The 14546-nt window shown below is 49.5% G+C and overlaps 5 protein-coding genes across 5 annotated transcripts; 1 reads left to right on the top strand and 4 right to left on the bottom strand. All coding sequences in view use genetic code 12, as the record gives it.

Annotated features, from left to right (window-relative positions):
* Positions 1 to 113: 113 nt before the first annotated feature.
* SSD1 (mRNA-binding translational repressor) lies at positions 114 to 3668 on the bottom strand (the record flags this gene model as incomplete). The annotated part of the gene is made up of 1 exon (XM_025479963.1): positions 114 to 3668. One exon carries the CDS (start codon positions 3666 to 3668, stop codon positions 114 to 116), a length of 3555 nt encoding a protein of 1184 aa, XP_025339436.1.
* Positions 3669 to 5034: 1366 nt separating this feature from the next.
* On the bottom strand, positions 5035 to 6429 carry HYS2 (DNA-directed DNA polymerase delta subunit; the record flags this gene model as incomplete). Its single annotated transcript, XM_025479962.1, has 1 exon — positions 5035 to 6429. One exon carries the CDS (start codon positions 6427 to 6429, stop codon positions 5035 to 5037), a length of 1395 nt encoding a protein of 464 aa, XP_025339435.1.
* Positions 6430 to 6698: 269 nt separating this feature from the next.
* TEN1 (Ten1p) lies at positions 6699 to 7085 on the top strand (the record flags this gene model as incomplete). The annotated part of the gene is made up of 1 exon (XM_025479961.1): positions 6699 to 7085. The coding sequence occupies one exon, from the start codon at positions 6699 to 6701 to the stop codon at positions 7083 to 7085; it is 387 nt and encodes a 128-aa protein (XP_025339434.1).
* A 281-nt stretch (positions 7086 to 7366) lies between these two features.
* On the bottom strand, positions 7367 to 9658 carry PPR1 (Ppr1p; the record flags this gene model as incomplete). The annotated part of the gene is made up of 1 exon (XM_025479960.1): positions 7367 to 9658. One exon carries the CDS (start codon positions 9656 to 9658, stop codon positions 7367 to 7369), a length of 2292 nt encoding a protein of 763 aa, XP_025339433.1.
* Positions 9659 to 11273: 1615 nt separating this feature from the next.
* CXQ87_001422 (uncharacterized protein) lies at positions 11274 to 13346 on the bottom strand (the record flags this gene model as incomplete). Its single annotated transcript, XM_025479959.1, has 1 exon — positions 11274 to 13346. One exon carries the CDS (start codon positions 13344 to 13346, stop codon positions 11274 to 11276), a length of 2073 nt encoding a protein of 690 aa, XP_025339432.1.
* Between the last annotated feature and the right edge of the window lie 1200 nt (positions 13347 to 14546).

Raw genomic sequence — 14546 nt, 5'->3', positions numbered from 1 at the left:
TCTTTACGTCTATGACACTTTCTGATCTCACTACTCGTAAAACTACGCCTCGACCTCTGCTACAACAATTCAATATTATCTGTATTACCAGTATGCTCAAAGTTCGTGATTCGTTATGCCTCGGCGAATGGATTCAAGACCCGCACCGTCAAACATGGCAACGCCATGCCCTTACCGATCTCGGCCCGCAACAAAACGGGCACCGGCTGCATTTCACGAATCTCTTGGATGTAAGACTTGTTTTCCACACGGGTGACGACGTCTTGCAAGTAGGGACTCAAGCCACCGTCGTCGGAAGTGGTTTCATGGAAAGCCCCAGAGCCAGGCCGGCTGCCAAACTGGCTGATGGATGGTGACGAAGGGATTGATTTCCAGGGCTTGATTTGTGGTGGAGCCACCTTAGGAACGCTGAGCTGCAACGCCGACAACTTCTCAATCACGCTGTCAGGAACAATGTTGTTGTTTCTCTCGGTAGCGTTCTTGCGCTGGATCTTGGCAGCCTCCAGCGCTGATGTGCGGTACTTGTTCTTGATCGACAGACGGTAACTCAATGATGACTTCTCGTCGGGTGGAACGTAAGTTGCGGAGTCTACACCCTTCTCCCAAAACAACTCAAGCACACGGTTTGCCTTGTCGAACTCAGCCTTCACCAAAGGTAATTGGTCACCGTGTACTCTCTTCTCAATGCCAAACTCAGGTATGAATACATCGAACGAAGACTCATAAACCTGAAGCACGGTGCCCATCACTAATAACTGGCCCGCATGCTCGCTCATCTCGTTGATTGTTTGTGATAACAACAAGTGGATACCTTGCTCTTGAGCATTAGCAGCGCAATCCTTCTTGAAGTTACAGTAGACAGAGATGGCATTCAAAGCGTCCAAGTCTGGAGATTTCTCTCTCTCAGCAGCTTGGATCACTTGCTTCACCTGCCGGTGCACAATGAGATCGGCAAAACGGCGCAATGGCGATGTGAAATGAGTGTAAAGTGGTAAGTTCAAGTAGTAATGCGAGTAATTCTCAGGGTCTTGCTTACCTGCAATGTAGTACTTGGCTCTGGGCATGCACTTGTACAACAACGTCTCGATACATTGTCTCTTGAGTGGATCGTCAATTTTCAAGATTGACTGCTGCAAAGTGCTTGGTGTGGAGGTATCGATTTTGAAGCCCAAGTTAAATGCTTTACGTGAAAAGTTTTCAATCTTTTGCAATGTGGGCAATGCCTGGCGACGCAAGAATGCCTCGTCACCCAAGGCGGCATGCACTTTGACAGCAATGGTAGAGTTAACCTTGTAGCCAATTTCTGATACGATGCTAAGAGCTGAGCTGCTTTCAAAAATGTTCATATGCAACCTGACCTTCTCGTCATCAATCTGATCCAAGAGGGTCAAGCTAGGACTGATTCCGAGGGTCTTGTCATTCAAACGCTGACGACGGAATTCTTTGGCAATAAGAGCGAATGTCTTGATGTAGTCACATGTGGCTTGAGTGATTTCGCCGTTGATTTTACCGTTACCAAGGATGGCATCGACATCATCGAAAGACACTGTCAGCTTAGGTACGACGACAGATTCCCGGATATGCACATTTTCGACTTCGAAGGAAGTAGTGTCAATCTCGAAGGTGACAGACACAGCCAAGCTCTTTTCATTGTCCTTAAACGAGATCAAATCGTTCACCTCTGAAGGGAACAAGTGAGCAGCCTTTTGAGGCAAGAATACCGATGAGGAAATCTTCTTCGCTTTTCTTTCCAAAACGGAGCCTGGCTGGACGTAATGAGAGATGTCAACAGCATGGAAACCTAATTCAATGATAGTGTTGCTAAGACGCTTGACGTGCATGGCATGGTCGACAAATTCATTGTTTTCCGTGAATGCAACGACGTAGTCGTTGAAGAATTCGGCTCTGTTGGGGTTCGCCAACTCAATCTCGACACTAGGTACCGAGGACAACAAGGACTTGATGTATCCCTCATCGCCGGTGGGGTATTCGGAGCACAGGAAATTGTTGTCAGAAAAGATGGCATCAATACCAACTTGAGGGTCATCAATGCAGCCGAGCTTGTCGCCTAAGGTACCGAATGGATGCAAGGAAGTAATTGGCCATCTCTTGATGGATGCAATGAACAATTGATCGGCATATGCTTCGTGGTTGTCAACAAAATCTTTGGGTGCTTGCTCGGTTGGAATGGCAATCAAAGGAACCCTCTTGTCGGTAGGCTTGAACCAAACAATCTTAGGAGCTTTGGGAGTCTGGACAGAAGGCTCCTTGCCAGACTTCTTGTCAATGGCAGCCTGCGCGGCCTGAGCAGGTCTCAAGAGGCCAAGAGTACCTGTAAAAATTTGACCAGGAATTCTGTCAACCACAGCAACAACGTGTCCAGCATACAAGGGCTTCACATCGTCGTTGATCTCTTCCTCTTCAACCAAGAGCAACGACTGACCCTCGACTTCGACATCGTCGTTCTTCTTCATGGTTGGACGCTGCTTGAGAGAACCCCTACGTCCAAGACCCTCATCGTCCTTGGAGTCTTCATTCAGTGTGGAGGTGGCGTCATTGTGGATGTCGTCGCTCAAGACGGAGGTGTTTTTCAGCAAGGTGTTGTCCTTACGACGCTTCTTCTCCTCCTTCTCCTTCTTAGACTCCCAGACTTCGTCGACGACCAACAATTCAACAGCCACAAGGTCGCCCTCAAGCGCACGGTTACGGTCCTTGGAACCACAAATGAAAATGTCCGCATCCAAAAGACCGTCGGTGGAGACATAGGCGTCAGATCTGTTTTTCTTGTTCACACGCAAGATACCGGTGACAAGACGGCCATCGTTGATCAATTCAGGCAAAGACAGCTGTGGCAAGTAAGGAGCGAAAAGAGACTTTCTGCCGCTGCCTTGGCCGCCGCCACCCTGGTTGGGCATGAACTGCAGCAACGACAGCACCAGGCCGCCAAAGGAGGAGCCCCTACCCTTGTGACCAGGTACGAATTGAGGAGGCTCCAACGCCAGCAGGGTTCTTTGGTGAGCGGGCTGCTGTTGAAGGCGCCAATTGGAATTAATGCCATCTGTCTTGGAATTCAGACGAGCATGAGAGCCCCGTCTCAGGTGGCCCTGACTGCCCCGTTCTGGCGAAAGCAGAAATGTGGGTGCAGGGGGATGCAACGGGTTGTTGTCGGGAGGAAATTTAAACTGCTGGTACAGGCGAGAACGAGAATGGCCTCTGGGAGAGCCTTCGGAGGCAGCAGCGGCGTAATTGGGGCTGGGGAAACGGAAGTCCAGCTGGAGCTGGCCAGAGGCACTCTGACCCAAAGGCAGGCCCTGTGGCTGGAGCGGCTGGCTCAGTGGCTGGAGGAAACCCTGGCTGTCTTGAGGAGCCTGAGTTTGTCTTTGGTTTGCGGCGGCCTTGATAGCCTCGTTCAAACCCAATGAGTGACGACGGGAATGGCCCTGGGAAGAAGCAGAACCGGTACGCCGGTGGCCGCCACCCTGGGATGGCAGTCTTTGGTGACCTTCAAGGAGCTGTTTCTGCTGCGACTGGACAGCTTCCAACTGACGCTGTAAGTTGTACTGCTCCACCATCAAGGTGGTCAACTCGGACGGCGAACGGCGGTGGGCGATATAAAGATTCTTTTTGCGGCCCTGGCCGGACTGGCCGGGCGATTCGGAGCCGGACATCCCTGAGGTGTTGTAGTTGTGGGTTGGTGATAAAAAGCGGTGGTTTTTTGCGAGCAACAGACAGGAGGCAGGGGTGTCCGTAACAAATGGCCAGAGAAGGGTTAAAAATAGTATATGCTGGCTGGGAAAGAATTGCAAGTGGAAGGAAGGGACTCAGGGTTCGGCGTAGGTGTTATTTTTTCTCAATTGAGTGAGCTGTTCAAATGTTGGCTCTTGCTCGCAGCAGGCTCGGACAGATGCACTAGGGATTGTCACGAGGGAGAAAAACAAGGATAAATCCACCGAAGCAGCAAACGGGCAAATAATGGACTGGAAGCTTCGGTGGTGCTTTTTTACAATTTAAATTCGAGAAGAGTAGTAACGGAAAAATTGGGTGTTATCCGTGCTGGCTTGGCACACTACGGGCCCGTTAGTGAGGGTTCCACTGCATTGCTGGGGAGGGTGGCAAGCAACTTTTTTGACGTGGGGTTGCCCCTGGGCGGTTGAAAAAAAGAGTCAATTGACTAGTCACTATGGGTAAGTAAAGGTCTCACATACTAAATCAGGCAAAATTGGCCACAAAATGGGGTCTTCGGATTCCACCCGGCTCACTGTAAAGCGCAGCAGCCGTCAAATAATATACCCTCCGTAACTTAAGCAGCGCTACAGGACCCTCGTATTTGGCTGCGAAATATCACAAATCGTCAAATGGGTCCATGCAAGGATCTGTTGTAGGCCAGGCTTTGGGGTTTCTGGCTTGAGCCGCCACTTTCATGCGGGCATAGGAGCAGCCATTGTTTGGATCCATTGAGTCCACAGGAATTGTTAGCGCCGCTCACTTAGGCACCAGGCGTACCAAGAGTGGAACGCCGCAGACACAACCGGCCGAGCAATTCTTGACCAGCCATACACAAATATGCCTTTTTAGGGGTACGTGTCGGGCTGGTGGCCTTGCATGGACTTTTTCATTATGATGTTTTTGGTTGGAATGGCGTGATAATTGTGATGGGATACCTGTGATCTGTGAATTTGGGAAGGTTTTGGTCGTAATTGAAGTTGGAGAGAGTAAATTGGTGAAGCATGGCCCTGCTGAAAGATGCATGTCAATGCTCGTTTTGAGAGCTCTTTGCAGCCACAAGAACCAAGAGAAGCTTATCATTCAATTCCTGGCGTGCCTTTGATGCCTGCAACCGTAAAGTATTGCTTAACCCTTCGAGGCACGCCGAATCTAGCTTCTAGCTTTACGCTTCAAACTTCCCCTTTCAACACTCTGCAATCTAGCGGGAACAATCTCCATTATATGCAACATTGAGGTCCCCTGTTCTTATCAATACCACGCAATGCCTTGTTTTAGTATTCATCGCTAAATGTTTTTGGATCAGCCGCTCTAGACGCCAAACTCAATCACCTTGACCTCCAACGTGCTCGTATTTACCAACACCATCTGCCCCGTCTCTGCAAACTCAGGTATACTCACAACTGTAGATTCAAATTCTCCCAATTGCACCTTTCGGCTGCCAAACTCGCTTTGGTTTCCAGCAAAGTATAAGTGCGGCGTCTCTTCGAGTGCAAATGGGTCAGCATCGTCGTATGGATAGCAGTAGAGCGTATCTGGCGCTGTAGGAGCCACATGCTGCCAGAGTAGCGTCTTGGACATTAGTTCAGAAGGTGCAATTTCCAGCTCTGGTGGGTAGTATTTGGTGATGTCGGTGATGTTCTGTCCTGCGGAGCCTAGGATACGGAGTCCGTTTTCCATCTCCATCCAAGCTGGATTTGTGACGTTTTGCACTGGGTCAGTGGCTGAAACTCCCGTGTACTTAGCATTGATTCCGAGCAAGGAACGATGGAGCGCCTGTTGAGGCATGCAGATTTCAGCTGGGTCCTTGGGGCCAGCCATGATAGTCACGGGAATCAGAGCCACAATTGACAGAAGCCATGCGTTGAAAAGTACCAAGGACTCTGCTTTGAAGTGGGAGGTATTCTTAGAGCCAAAGTCGTCTTTAGCCCGCTCAGTGTCCTCCTCGAATTCCTCTAATGAGTTTCCTGCTAGGATGACTCTGGACACTTTGCTAGCTAGAGCGAAGTCCTCGGCGCTTCCTGCCTCTCCACAGAGCCATTGCTGTAAAAGCACGGTCTTCAAGTCGCAGTCGGTCTCTTTCTGGAATTTAAGGCCTGACACCAATGCAATGTAACTGTCCAGATCTGACGATGTGGAAAGCGGCTTCTGTGGAGCTGGCGTAGGATAGATAATCTCCATGGCCTCGAAAATGCCCGCCTGGATCTCGATTCCCAAAACAGCGACAATCACACCGCTCACCACTCTAGAGTTAGCCAAGAGGTTCTCGTTATGCAAAATAGCCCTACCACTCTCATCCTCCAACATCACAATACTAGCCTCGTTTCCAATATAGCTCGCGGGCGTTTTGGGCATAACATCGTCTGTCCCGTGCTCCACGTCCTTAAATATATCAAGCTTGTTTTTCATCTCCGTGAAGACAGTTCCTGAAACCCAGCACAACTCGCCACCGGCAATATCCAAGATCCTGTCTTTTCTCTGGATCTTCTGACCATCCACGCGTCTCGTATTGTGCCCCCATTTCTCCATAGCAACCAGATCCACCCTAGGCTTCAATACGGAGAGTCTGTGCTGGTACATGGAGAAAAACTGACGGGAGTAGTTTCTCGGTTTGGAGCTCAAGTTGAATTCGTCATTCTTCTCAAATGATTCTTTAAAGTTATCGGCGACTCTTTCTGTCGTGCCTTCCACTAGTGACTCGTTCATGATGAGTATGTAGTTGATGAGGTTGGTGATATTCGCGTCGCGTCGCAGCTGACTAGTGAATTACCAGGGTTTAACGAAAAGGCGATATAGAGCGAATTTTGCAGAGAAAAAAATGATTGCTTCCAAAAGTGGTCATAAAAGGACGATTTTCACCCAGGTTTTTATATTCCATTGAATATAGCCTTCAGGTAGTGGACCCTCTGTAGGCTTCTCATCAGACACCTGCAGAAACTACTACCCCAGATTCAAGAGCACCACTTTCCTTATATATGCCCCGGATCGTGTTGGATCCTGCAGTCCTTCCACTCCAGTACCCCAAGGCATCAACAGCGAAAGTACAGAAAGTACGCATTGTGGCTCAAGTCAGCGAACACAAACCACCTAACTTGTTCTTGGTGAGAGTTCCAAATCTTCCAGAACTACACACTCAGGTAGTGCTAGACGGAGCACCAGCAAAGCCCGAGCCTGTGCCTATAAACATTGAGAATTTGCACGTCGCAGGTGATTGTCTACGAAAAGGCACCATTGTTTCTGTTTGGGGTACTTACGATGGAGATTCGGTGACAGCGTGGGAGTGTAAACCTGCTAACGGGCAGGAGTTGCTAGATGGAGGGAGTGAAGTACTTGCGGAGGCGTCGAATCTTGTTGATCTTTGAGGGAAAAAAGAATAGCCAATTGACAACACACGAGGCGAGTGCATATGTTCAGAAGAAAGCATTCGTTTCTGATCGAGAACATCTGGGATGTCTGACGTCAATTGAACATTTCAAGTCAAGTCTCGGTAAAGTTCGATCGATTAAAGCCAATGCCCAAATGGCATCGAAGTCCTTCACGATAAGGGCCATCTACACTTGCTGAAAATTGTATCCCATTCACATGTAATATGATAACCTACTCCATCGCATAATAATCAATTAAATTTAGCTTACAATGACACCTATGGTGTCGTGGGCTCCTGTTTGAAGGATGGCGCCATCAGACGACCAAAGAATTGGTCCCAGATAGGTTCTGTGGGCATTTGCTGGATAAGCTCAAACACTCGCTTTCCGTCTCTGTTTTGCCCGCTAGGCAATTCGTTGGAAATCGTCAAGTCCATGTTGGTTGGTTCTCTGATAGACGAGACGGGCGAGAGATTCTCAAGTTCCAAGAAGAAATCTTCGAGGTGAGTTTCGGGCATCATAGGTGTGGGAAGAGCTTGCTCATAAGTACGAGGCTCCGGCTCAAAGGCCTCACGAGAAACCCATCCAAAACGAGGCAGATCATGAGACGCTTCTTGCTGAGACTTCTCGCTTTCATTTGCAATGCCTTCTACAAGACTTGCCAAGTTGCCCTTCAAGCTTCCAGTTCCACTTACCAGGTCAAGTTGGTGTTTGCTAATTCCCACCATGGTGCCTTCGACTGCAACATCGTAGCGCAACTTGAGCACCACTGCTGTGAGCATCAGGAAAGTGTCCATACATGATTTTGCGGCCGTGCAAGATGCAACCAACAGCGCCAAAACCAGTAGGCAGTCCTCCGTGACGACTTTAACTTCGTCAGCGCTGTTCAGGCTGCGCAGTTGTTCTGAGTTGTAAAGCACAAAAAGGTATGAGGTTCCAGCCATGAACAAATTGTGCACTGCAGCCCAGGTGTAGTTGATGGCCTTCTTGTGGTAAAGCTTACTGTAACACGCCATAAGGCCCTTCAGCGCCTCGAGAACCTTGAAGTAGGCGTCGGGCGCAAGTTGGAATGTCTTTTTGGAAAGCCCGTTAATCAACAAAAGAGTGTGGTAATAGTTAAGGTCAAAGAACTCTGTGTTGAACTCACAGTTCATCTTGCGGGACTTCTTGGGGCACCTGGCACGCCAAAGCTCGAGCTCTTCTGAAATATGTGCTTTCCACTGAGCCAAATTGGAGAAGCGTCTAGGAAGCTCGCCGTTTTCGTATAGGATTCTTTGGCACTCCAGCTGGATCTGACGCACTTTGAAGAAGGAAAGGGTGATTGTTTTGCAAGAGGCCATGCCGCCGCTGTTGTCTGAATAGTCTCTGGTATTATTGTCGCTTGGATCGATGAAGGCATCGTCCAATTCAGAAGGTAACCGTGCGGTGATGGACTCTTCGGGAATTCCCACGGGTCTTCCCAAATAGAAGCACATTTGACGGTCGATTGAGTAAGTGGACCAAAAAAGCCTTCTGCGGCGATCCTTGGTGAACGCAGACATTGTCTGTGCTTTAGGGTGCTCCTCCTTGTGAAGCCCCATATCCACACATAATCGTAGCGCAGTGCCTAGCAAATACCACACTCCAGGGACATTGGGTCTCATTACCAGATAAAGCGTCTGTAGAAGCACAGCCTCAAGTTGCTCAAGCAGATCGGCTGTGGAATATGTAGCATCCACATGTCTCATGGCGGCTTCCTTGAACAGCTCGCTCATGTGGGTATGGTATTGCAAGTGATTTGTTGACGAGGAGATGGCAAAGATGATGTTCAAGAAGAACAATGGCTTGCGGAAGCCCTCGGGCGTGGGAATCGACAGAGACGCTCTAGCTGGATCCTGGTCTCCAGAAAGCAGCGCTTGCATCGCCTGCTTGTACTGAGCCAACCAGGTCTGTTCGTCTGGCATGATGGAATCGTCGTAGCAGCTTCTATTGAAGGCCAGGTAGTCTGAGGCCAACAGCACGTTTTCGTCCCAGGCGCCGTAGACGGGAATAAATATGTCACGAAGGAAGGTCTCCCTATGAAGCACTGGAAGCTGGGAGTTGCTCTGGGCAAAAAATATTCGGATAAACTCCATGGCGGTCTTTTTCGGTGGTAGTATAGCTGGAGAAACGTCCACGGGAACCAGAGCCAGCAGGTCGCTGGGACCCATATTCATGCGGTTCGCTGTAACCATCAATTTTGCAAATGTGACGCCCATGGGACCCACAGGCTCAGACGCCACCAGCACCAGCGCCAGCGCTGGGCTTTCCTCCTCTCCAGAAGGATCCAAGCCTTTCTGGCGAAGAAGGGCTTCCAATCTTTGCACTTTTTCTTCCAAATGGTACACATACAGCCTGGGCACTTCTCTACCCGTGGCAGGGTCGATACCCACGCATTCGAGACCGGCTCGTTCACACTTGGAGCATTTTGGGAAGTTCTGGTCACACTTGATCTTCTTGCTTCGACAGCGCTGGCACGCAGCTATCAGGCGAGATATGCCTACCACCGCAGCGGAACGGTCCTTGTGTTTCTTTCTCGGAGGACCGTCCATTCGGTAGTTTGACGGGGAGCTTGAGGTCAGGGAGTGAATTTTGAAAAGTGGTTCTCAGACTGAACTGGGGTAGTGGTGTGTTATCGGCGGGTTTTGGCAGATGCGGAATTGTGTCTTTGGGAGAGAGTGGCACAATGACGCTGGCTTTGGGGAAGAACTAAAACAGATGCGGTGTATTTGCCAGCCTGTGCTTCACGTATACGGATTCGCCTGTGAATTTCTAGCAGCCGATAAGTGTCAAATGGAGGCTAACGGCAGTCTGGACGGACTGTGAGAATGTGCAAGGAATGTCTGATAAGGCCAGGCAAGCCGCCGGCAGCGACGACGAGGGTGATCTGATCGGAAGAAAGGGACAGCCAAACCTTAATTGGCGGTGATGGCAAACGTAGCTTTCGGTATGTCGATAAGGCAGCTTTGTCTCAGGTCCTGGATGAGTGTATGGGTCGGTGCCAGTAATGCAAAACGGCTTTTTTCAACTTGGCAAAGAATTTTTCGAAAACAGTACCTCTGGACCTATGGGGAGTCCGCACAGCCGATGACGATCAGGACGATCTCGATGATGTCGTTGTTTCTGAAATGAAGTGGCTGCGAACTCTGGGGTACGCCATGCAGAGCCCTACTCAGAGTCAGATAACGAAAGCGGCTCAGGGGAAACGGGTCTTGGCCGAGGGAATCCGAGAAATTTTGCTTAGATTGGAAAAAAATGGTGAATCAGTTTCCTTTGGCGATTTTGTTGCTTGAAATAAAAGGTGTGTTTGCGGCTTTGGCTGTGTTTCGGTTCCGCTGCACATTCCGTTTCGCAGCCACTGGGCTTGACTAGACCCTGTTACAGAGCGGCTATAACGCAGGGTTCAGGCGAGTGGACGAAAAAGACTAAATGTGAAGAGTTGAAGACTGAAGAGATTGGGAAATTAGTGTACAGCCGTGTGGGTCTGTGGAGAAGTTTGACTTCGATGGTGGGGTGGATTAGATAAGCGGGGCAGCACGGAATAGCCTATTGTTGTTGATTCACGGTTTGTGGAGAAATAAGGTTTGCATTTTGAGGTTTAGGGAAATTGGGAAAACTGCCCCCAAGTACTTAGCCGTGGGTTGATAGGCAAGGCTAAATTCCAGTGGATCCAGGTCTCTTGATGCACATAGTTACTGCTTCTCATTGAGGAAAGCTTTTTTTAAGGTGACATTCAAAAACATTCGTTTTTGCTTGGCTCGGTCAATAGCCATCTAATTCCAACGCAACCTACGATATTGGCTAGATAAGTTCATTGTAAGGAACCGCATGGCCATTGTTGCAAGGGGCATTTAAGGTACAAGCACGGCTGAGCGTTGTCAAGACATACGGAAATTTCAGACTAGTCTTGAGAAGTCCATTGGTGAAGTTTTGATTTCTGAACTCGCCATTCCACTATGAAACCAGTGCCATGTCCAGTAACCAGGCCTATGGCTTAGGTGCGATGATCATCACCTGCTTGGAATTACGTGAAAAACTGCAAACAATGCCTGGCATTTTCTAACAATATTTATTATTACATTGATACAATGGAGGCGGCAGCCGCCTAGGCATAATACAAACAATCAGGTTCAACTTTTATGCGATATCAATCGTCTAGTCTGTGTCTCACTGACCGGTCAAGTGCTTGATACGGCTCTGCTGCAACTTGAACTTGCCCTGGAGATCTGGAATCATGATTTCGTAGTCCGCTGTTGTGGCCTCGGTATCGTTACCGTTATCCTCAACGTGCAAAGTGGTGACCAAACTGTTTTCAAGCACAGGGTACTTTAAGTAGTGCTCGTCCACTTTATGGTCAGCCAACACCTCCTGGTCGTGCTCCAGCTTCGAGCCAGGGAACTTGGAAATGCCGGTTCCAGCAACACTGGCATACTCGGTGGACTGCTTGGCCAAAATCAAGTCACTCCAGTTTCTCTTGTTCAAGAAATAATGATTATCACGAGGAGTGCCGTCGGTATCGGACATAAAAATAGGCACAATGTCCTCGGTGGTGTTGGAGTCGAACTTGTGGATCTTGTTCTGTCTCTTAAGCAAAGTGGGCATAACGTCTGGAGGAGGAGCATTCACAATAGCGGAGGAGATCACATTAAATATCAAACGTGGGTCGTACTGCGGCGTTTCCGTGACATTGAGATTCTCCTTCTCAGCGTCTCTGAGGATATGAGCATTAGGGTGGTGGTGGATCTTGGTCTTCATTCTGCCAAAACAGCCCAAATGCACGTCACCAGAAAGAATGGTGATACGAACACCATTGGCAGCACCAAGGTCTATCAAGCGCTTCATCAAGGCGTTACGTTCTTTCTTGTGGTACTTCGAGCACCAGTGGTCGTTCAAGTCGTCCAACACTTCAATGCTGCCGTCGAACTCGTTGACCAAACCTTGGGCCACTATGCCTCTAGTGGCCAAACCACGAATTGGCTTGAAAATACGCAGGGTCAAAATCCACTCGAGCCAGACCATTCTGGGATACAAGATGGGAACACCAAGCATGACCAAAAGGTGCTTTGTTTCTGGAGTTTTAGTGAGCTCGTCCTGGCATCGCTTAAACACAAGGTCGTAGGTGTCAGGGTCAATGATCTGGTGAAGGCGTCTTTCGGTACGACAGTCGACACCCAAAAGCGAAATCTCCTTACCAAGACGCATGTACACCGAGTGGTTGCGCTGCTTGATAAACTTTCCTTCCGTCTTCAGCAAAATCCACGAAGGGTCGCTGTGGTAGACCTCCTCGTCCACCAGCATGTGGTGCTGGAAAAGCATGTAGTACTTGTAGGCGACATTTCCGATGGTGGAGAAGACGTGGGAGGCCATGGTGCGGTCCTTGTAAGAGCCAAAACCGTCGATAATGTCGTGGTCATCGTAGATGTTGACGGCCGGAATCTGGGCCATAGATAAGGGAAACATGTGCTGGAGAGTGCCTCCGTTGGTACCTTGCCAGTAGCCCTGGCCAAACCACTCCAAGTACGCTTTCAAGTAAAAGTCGCCCATCTCGTCAATCATCTCGGGAGTCGTCTGGATCTTCCTCTTTCTTGCTGCAGTGGTCTCATTGAGCCATTCCTGGATCAGATCCACATGGAGCTTGATGGCATCACAGTAGATCTGGTCACCACCGCCAAGCATGACATGGTAGTGCTGTTTCTCGTGTTTTCTAAGCACATCGAGCCACAAGGACGACTTGTACTGGGAGGTGTCTGTAGATAAGGAAAAGCCGTTACACGAGAAGGACATGACGTTCATGGACTGGTCGGCAGCAGGAAGAAAAAACGCATGAGCGTCGTTCTGCTGGCCATTGATCGAGTACCTGACCTTCTGTTCGTACTCGGCAAGATCCAATTGCACATTGAAACGCCAGAACTTGAAGCCCTGTTCCGTGTGGAAGTTGATGCCTGGAAACACGCCTTCCTCGGGCGATTTCCACCCAGTTGGAGCATTTTCCTCAGCAGCAGGCCCTAAAGCATACGACACCTCGGGCTCTGTCTCTCCCTTGGTGACAAGCAAAATCAGGGCTCTGTAGTTGGGCAGATTCTCCTCCCACAGACCGCAAAGACGAAGAATGGGTCCACAGTGGATTTGGAGGCCATTGAGGGAAGGCGGCTCGGGGCATTTTTCGGGCACATCCTCGGCGGCCTGTTTTTTGTTGAGTTCGACGAACTTTGTGATGGGAACGGGGTCAAACCAGGACATGTTGTAGAAAGAACCAGTGAGGCGTTGCGAATGTCAGCAACAAAACATGAGAGATGTCGCCTGCGCAAACGACGAGGGGCAAGTCCGGGCAGGGCGAGCCGATTTTGCAAATTTTTTTGATTTTGGCGGAAGTAGTGAGATTTGAATTGATGATGTTTTTCTTTTGATTCGGGATTGGGCCTGGCGGAGGCGAGGGTTTGGGGATCTTGGAATGTCACTCATCGCGATAAGAGCAACGGTAGGCAGGCGAGGCAGGACCCTCAAGTCGTCCCCGAAGCCCCAAAGCCTTAAAAATAGAAGATATAAAATTCTCAAGAAAAGAGCACCACCTTTTAGATTTTCGATTTCTTTAAATTTGCCCGATCCGTGAAACTGCCATCCATGAAAGCCTGCTCTGGTCACCGCCGTGGCTGCAAATCAGGCACACCTGACACATGCGCTGCGCTTTCGCTGCAGAGAAGCTTGCTACGAATAAGAGGCCTCTCATTGGGCGGGTGGCGGTGCCTCTAACAATTGAGTCTGGAGTTTTGCCTTTTTTTTTTTTTGAAATTCCAGCATTTGTCTATTGGCTTTAAATTTCAAAAAATGGCTTTGGCTTTGCGCAGACAGGGCTGTGGCTTGGATGCGGGAACGGTGCTCTCATTTCAGAGCGGGCCGCTGAGAATGGACTAGGGCTCAGGCCGTTTCGTCCAGGCATTTTGTGGAAGTTTTTGCAAAATCCACACAACCGGGCAACGGCGTGCCCAAAACGGCAATGCCCTCGAAAACCTTATTTTCTAGCGACGATCGCAAGTCTAGAACCTAAAGATTAAAGTGTGGGCACCAAGGCGCCCGAGGGGAAGCAAGCAGCGTCACCCGGGCTGAATCATCGCTCCAGCAGACGACTGGATATAGCGGTCAGGGAGTTGCAAAGCAACGGGGGATATGAGCGGAAGCAATTCGTTCCGGCAGCCGTTTTTGAAATTCGGGCTAAGGACGTCCCCTTAAATGATTGATCATTCAATTAAGCGTAAGGTGAATCAGGCGTGGATTCCGCTGCTTGTCTCATTTTTCATTCTCACCGTCCTCAGTGCGTCTACATGTCAGGCTGCTGGCTGTGAAATCGCCAAATGGCTCATACCCACCGGATCCCACAATTCCCATTTTCCGGCCCCTCAAAACCTCCCGCTCTGTCAAAATCTCTTCTCGTTTCCTCCCACA

Source organism: Candidozyma duobushaemuli (assembly GCF_002926085.2).
Source record: "Candidozyma duobushaemuli strain B09383 chromosome Unknown A_B09383, whole genome shotgun sequence".
NCBI classification, from domain to species: Eukaryota; Fungi; Ascomycota; class Pichiomycetes; order Serinales; family Metschnikowiaceae; genus Candidozyma; species Candidozyma duobushaemuli.
The sequence above is the reverse complement of the archived record's forward strand: the minus strand, read 5'-3'. Positions and strand labels throughout refer to the sequence as shown.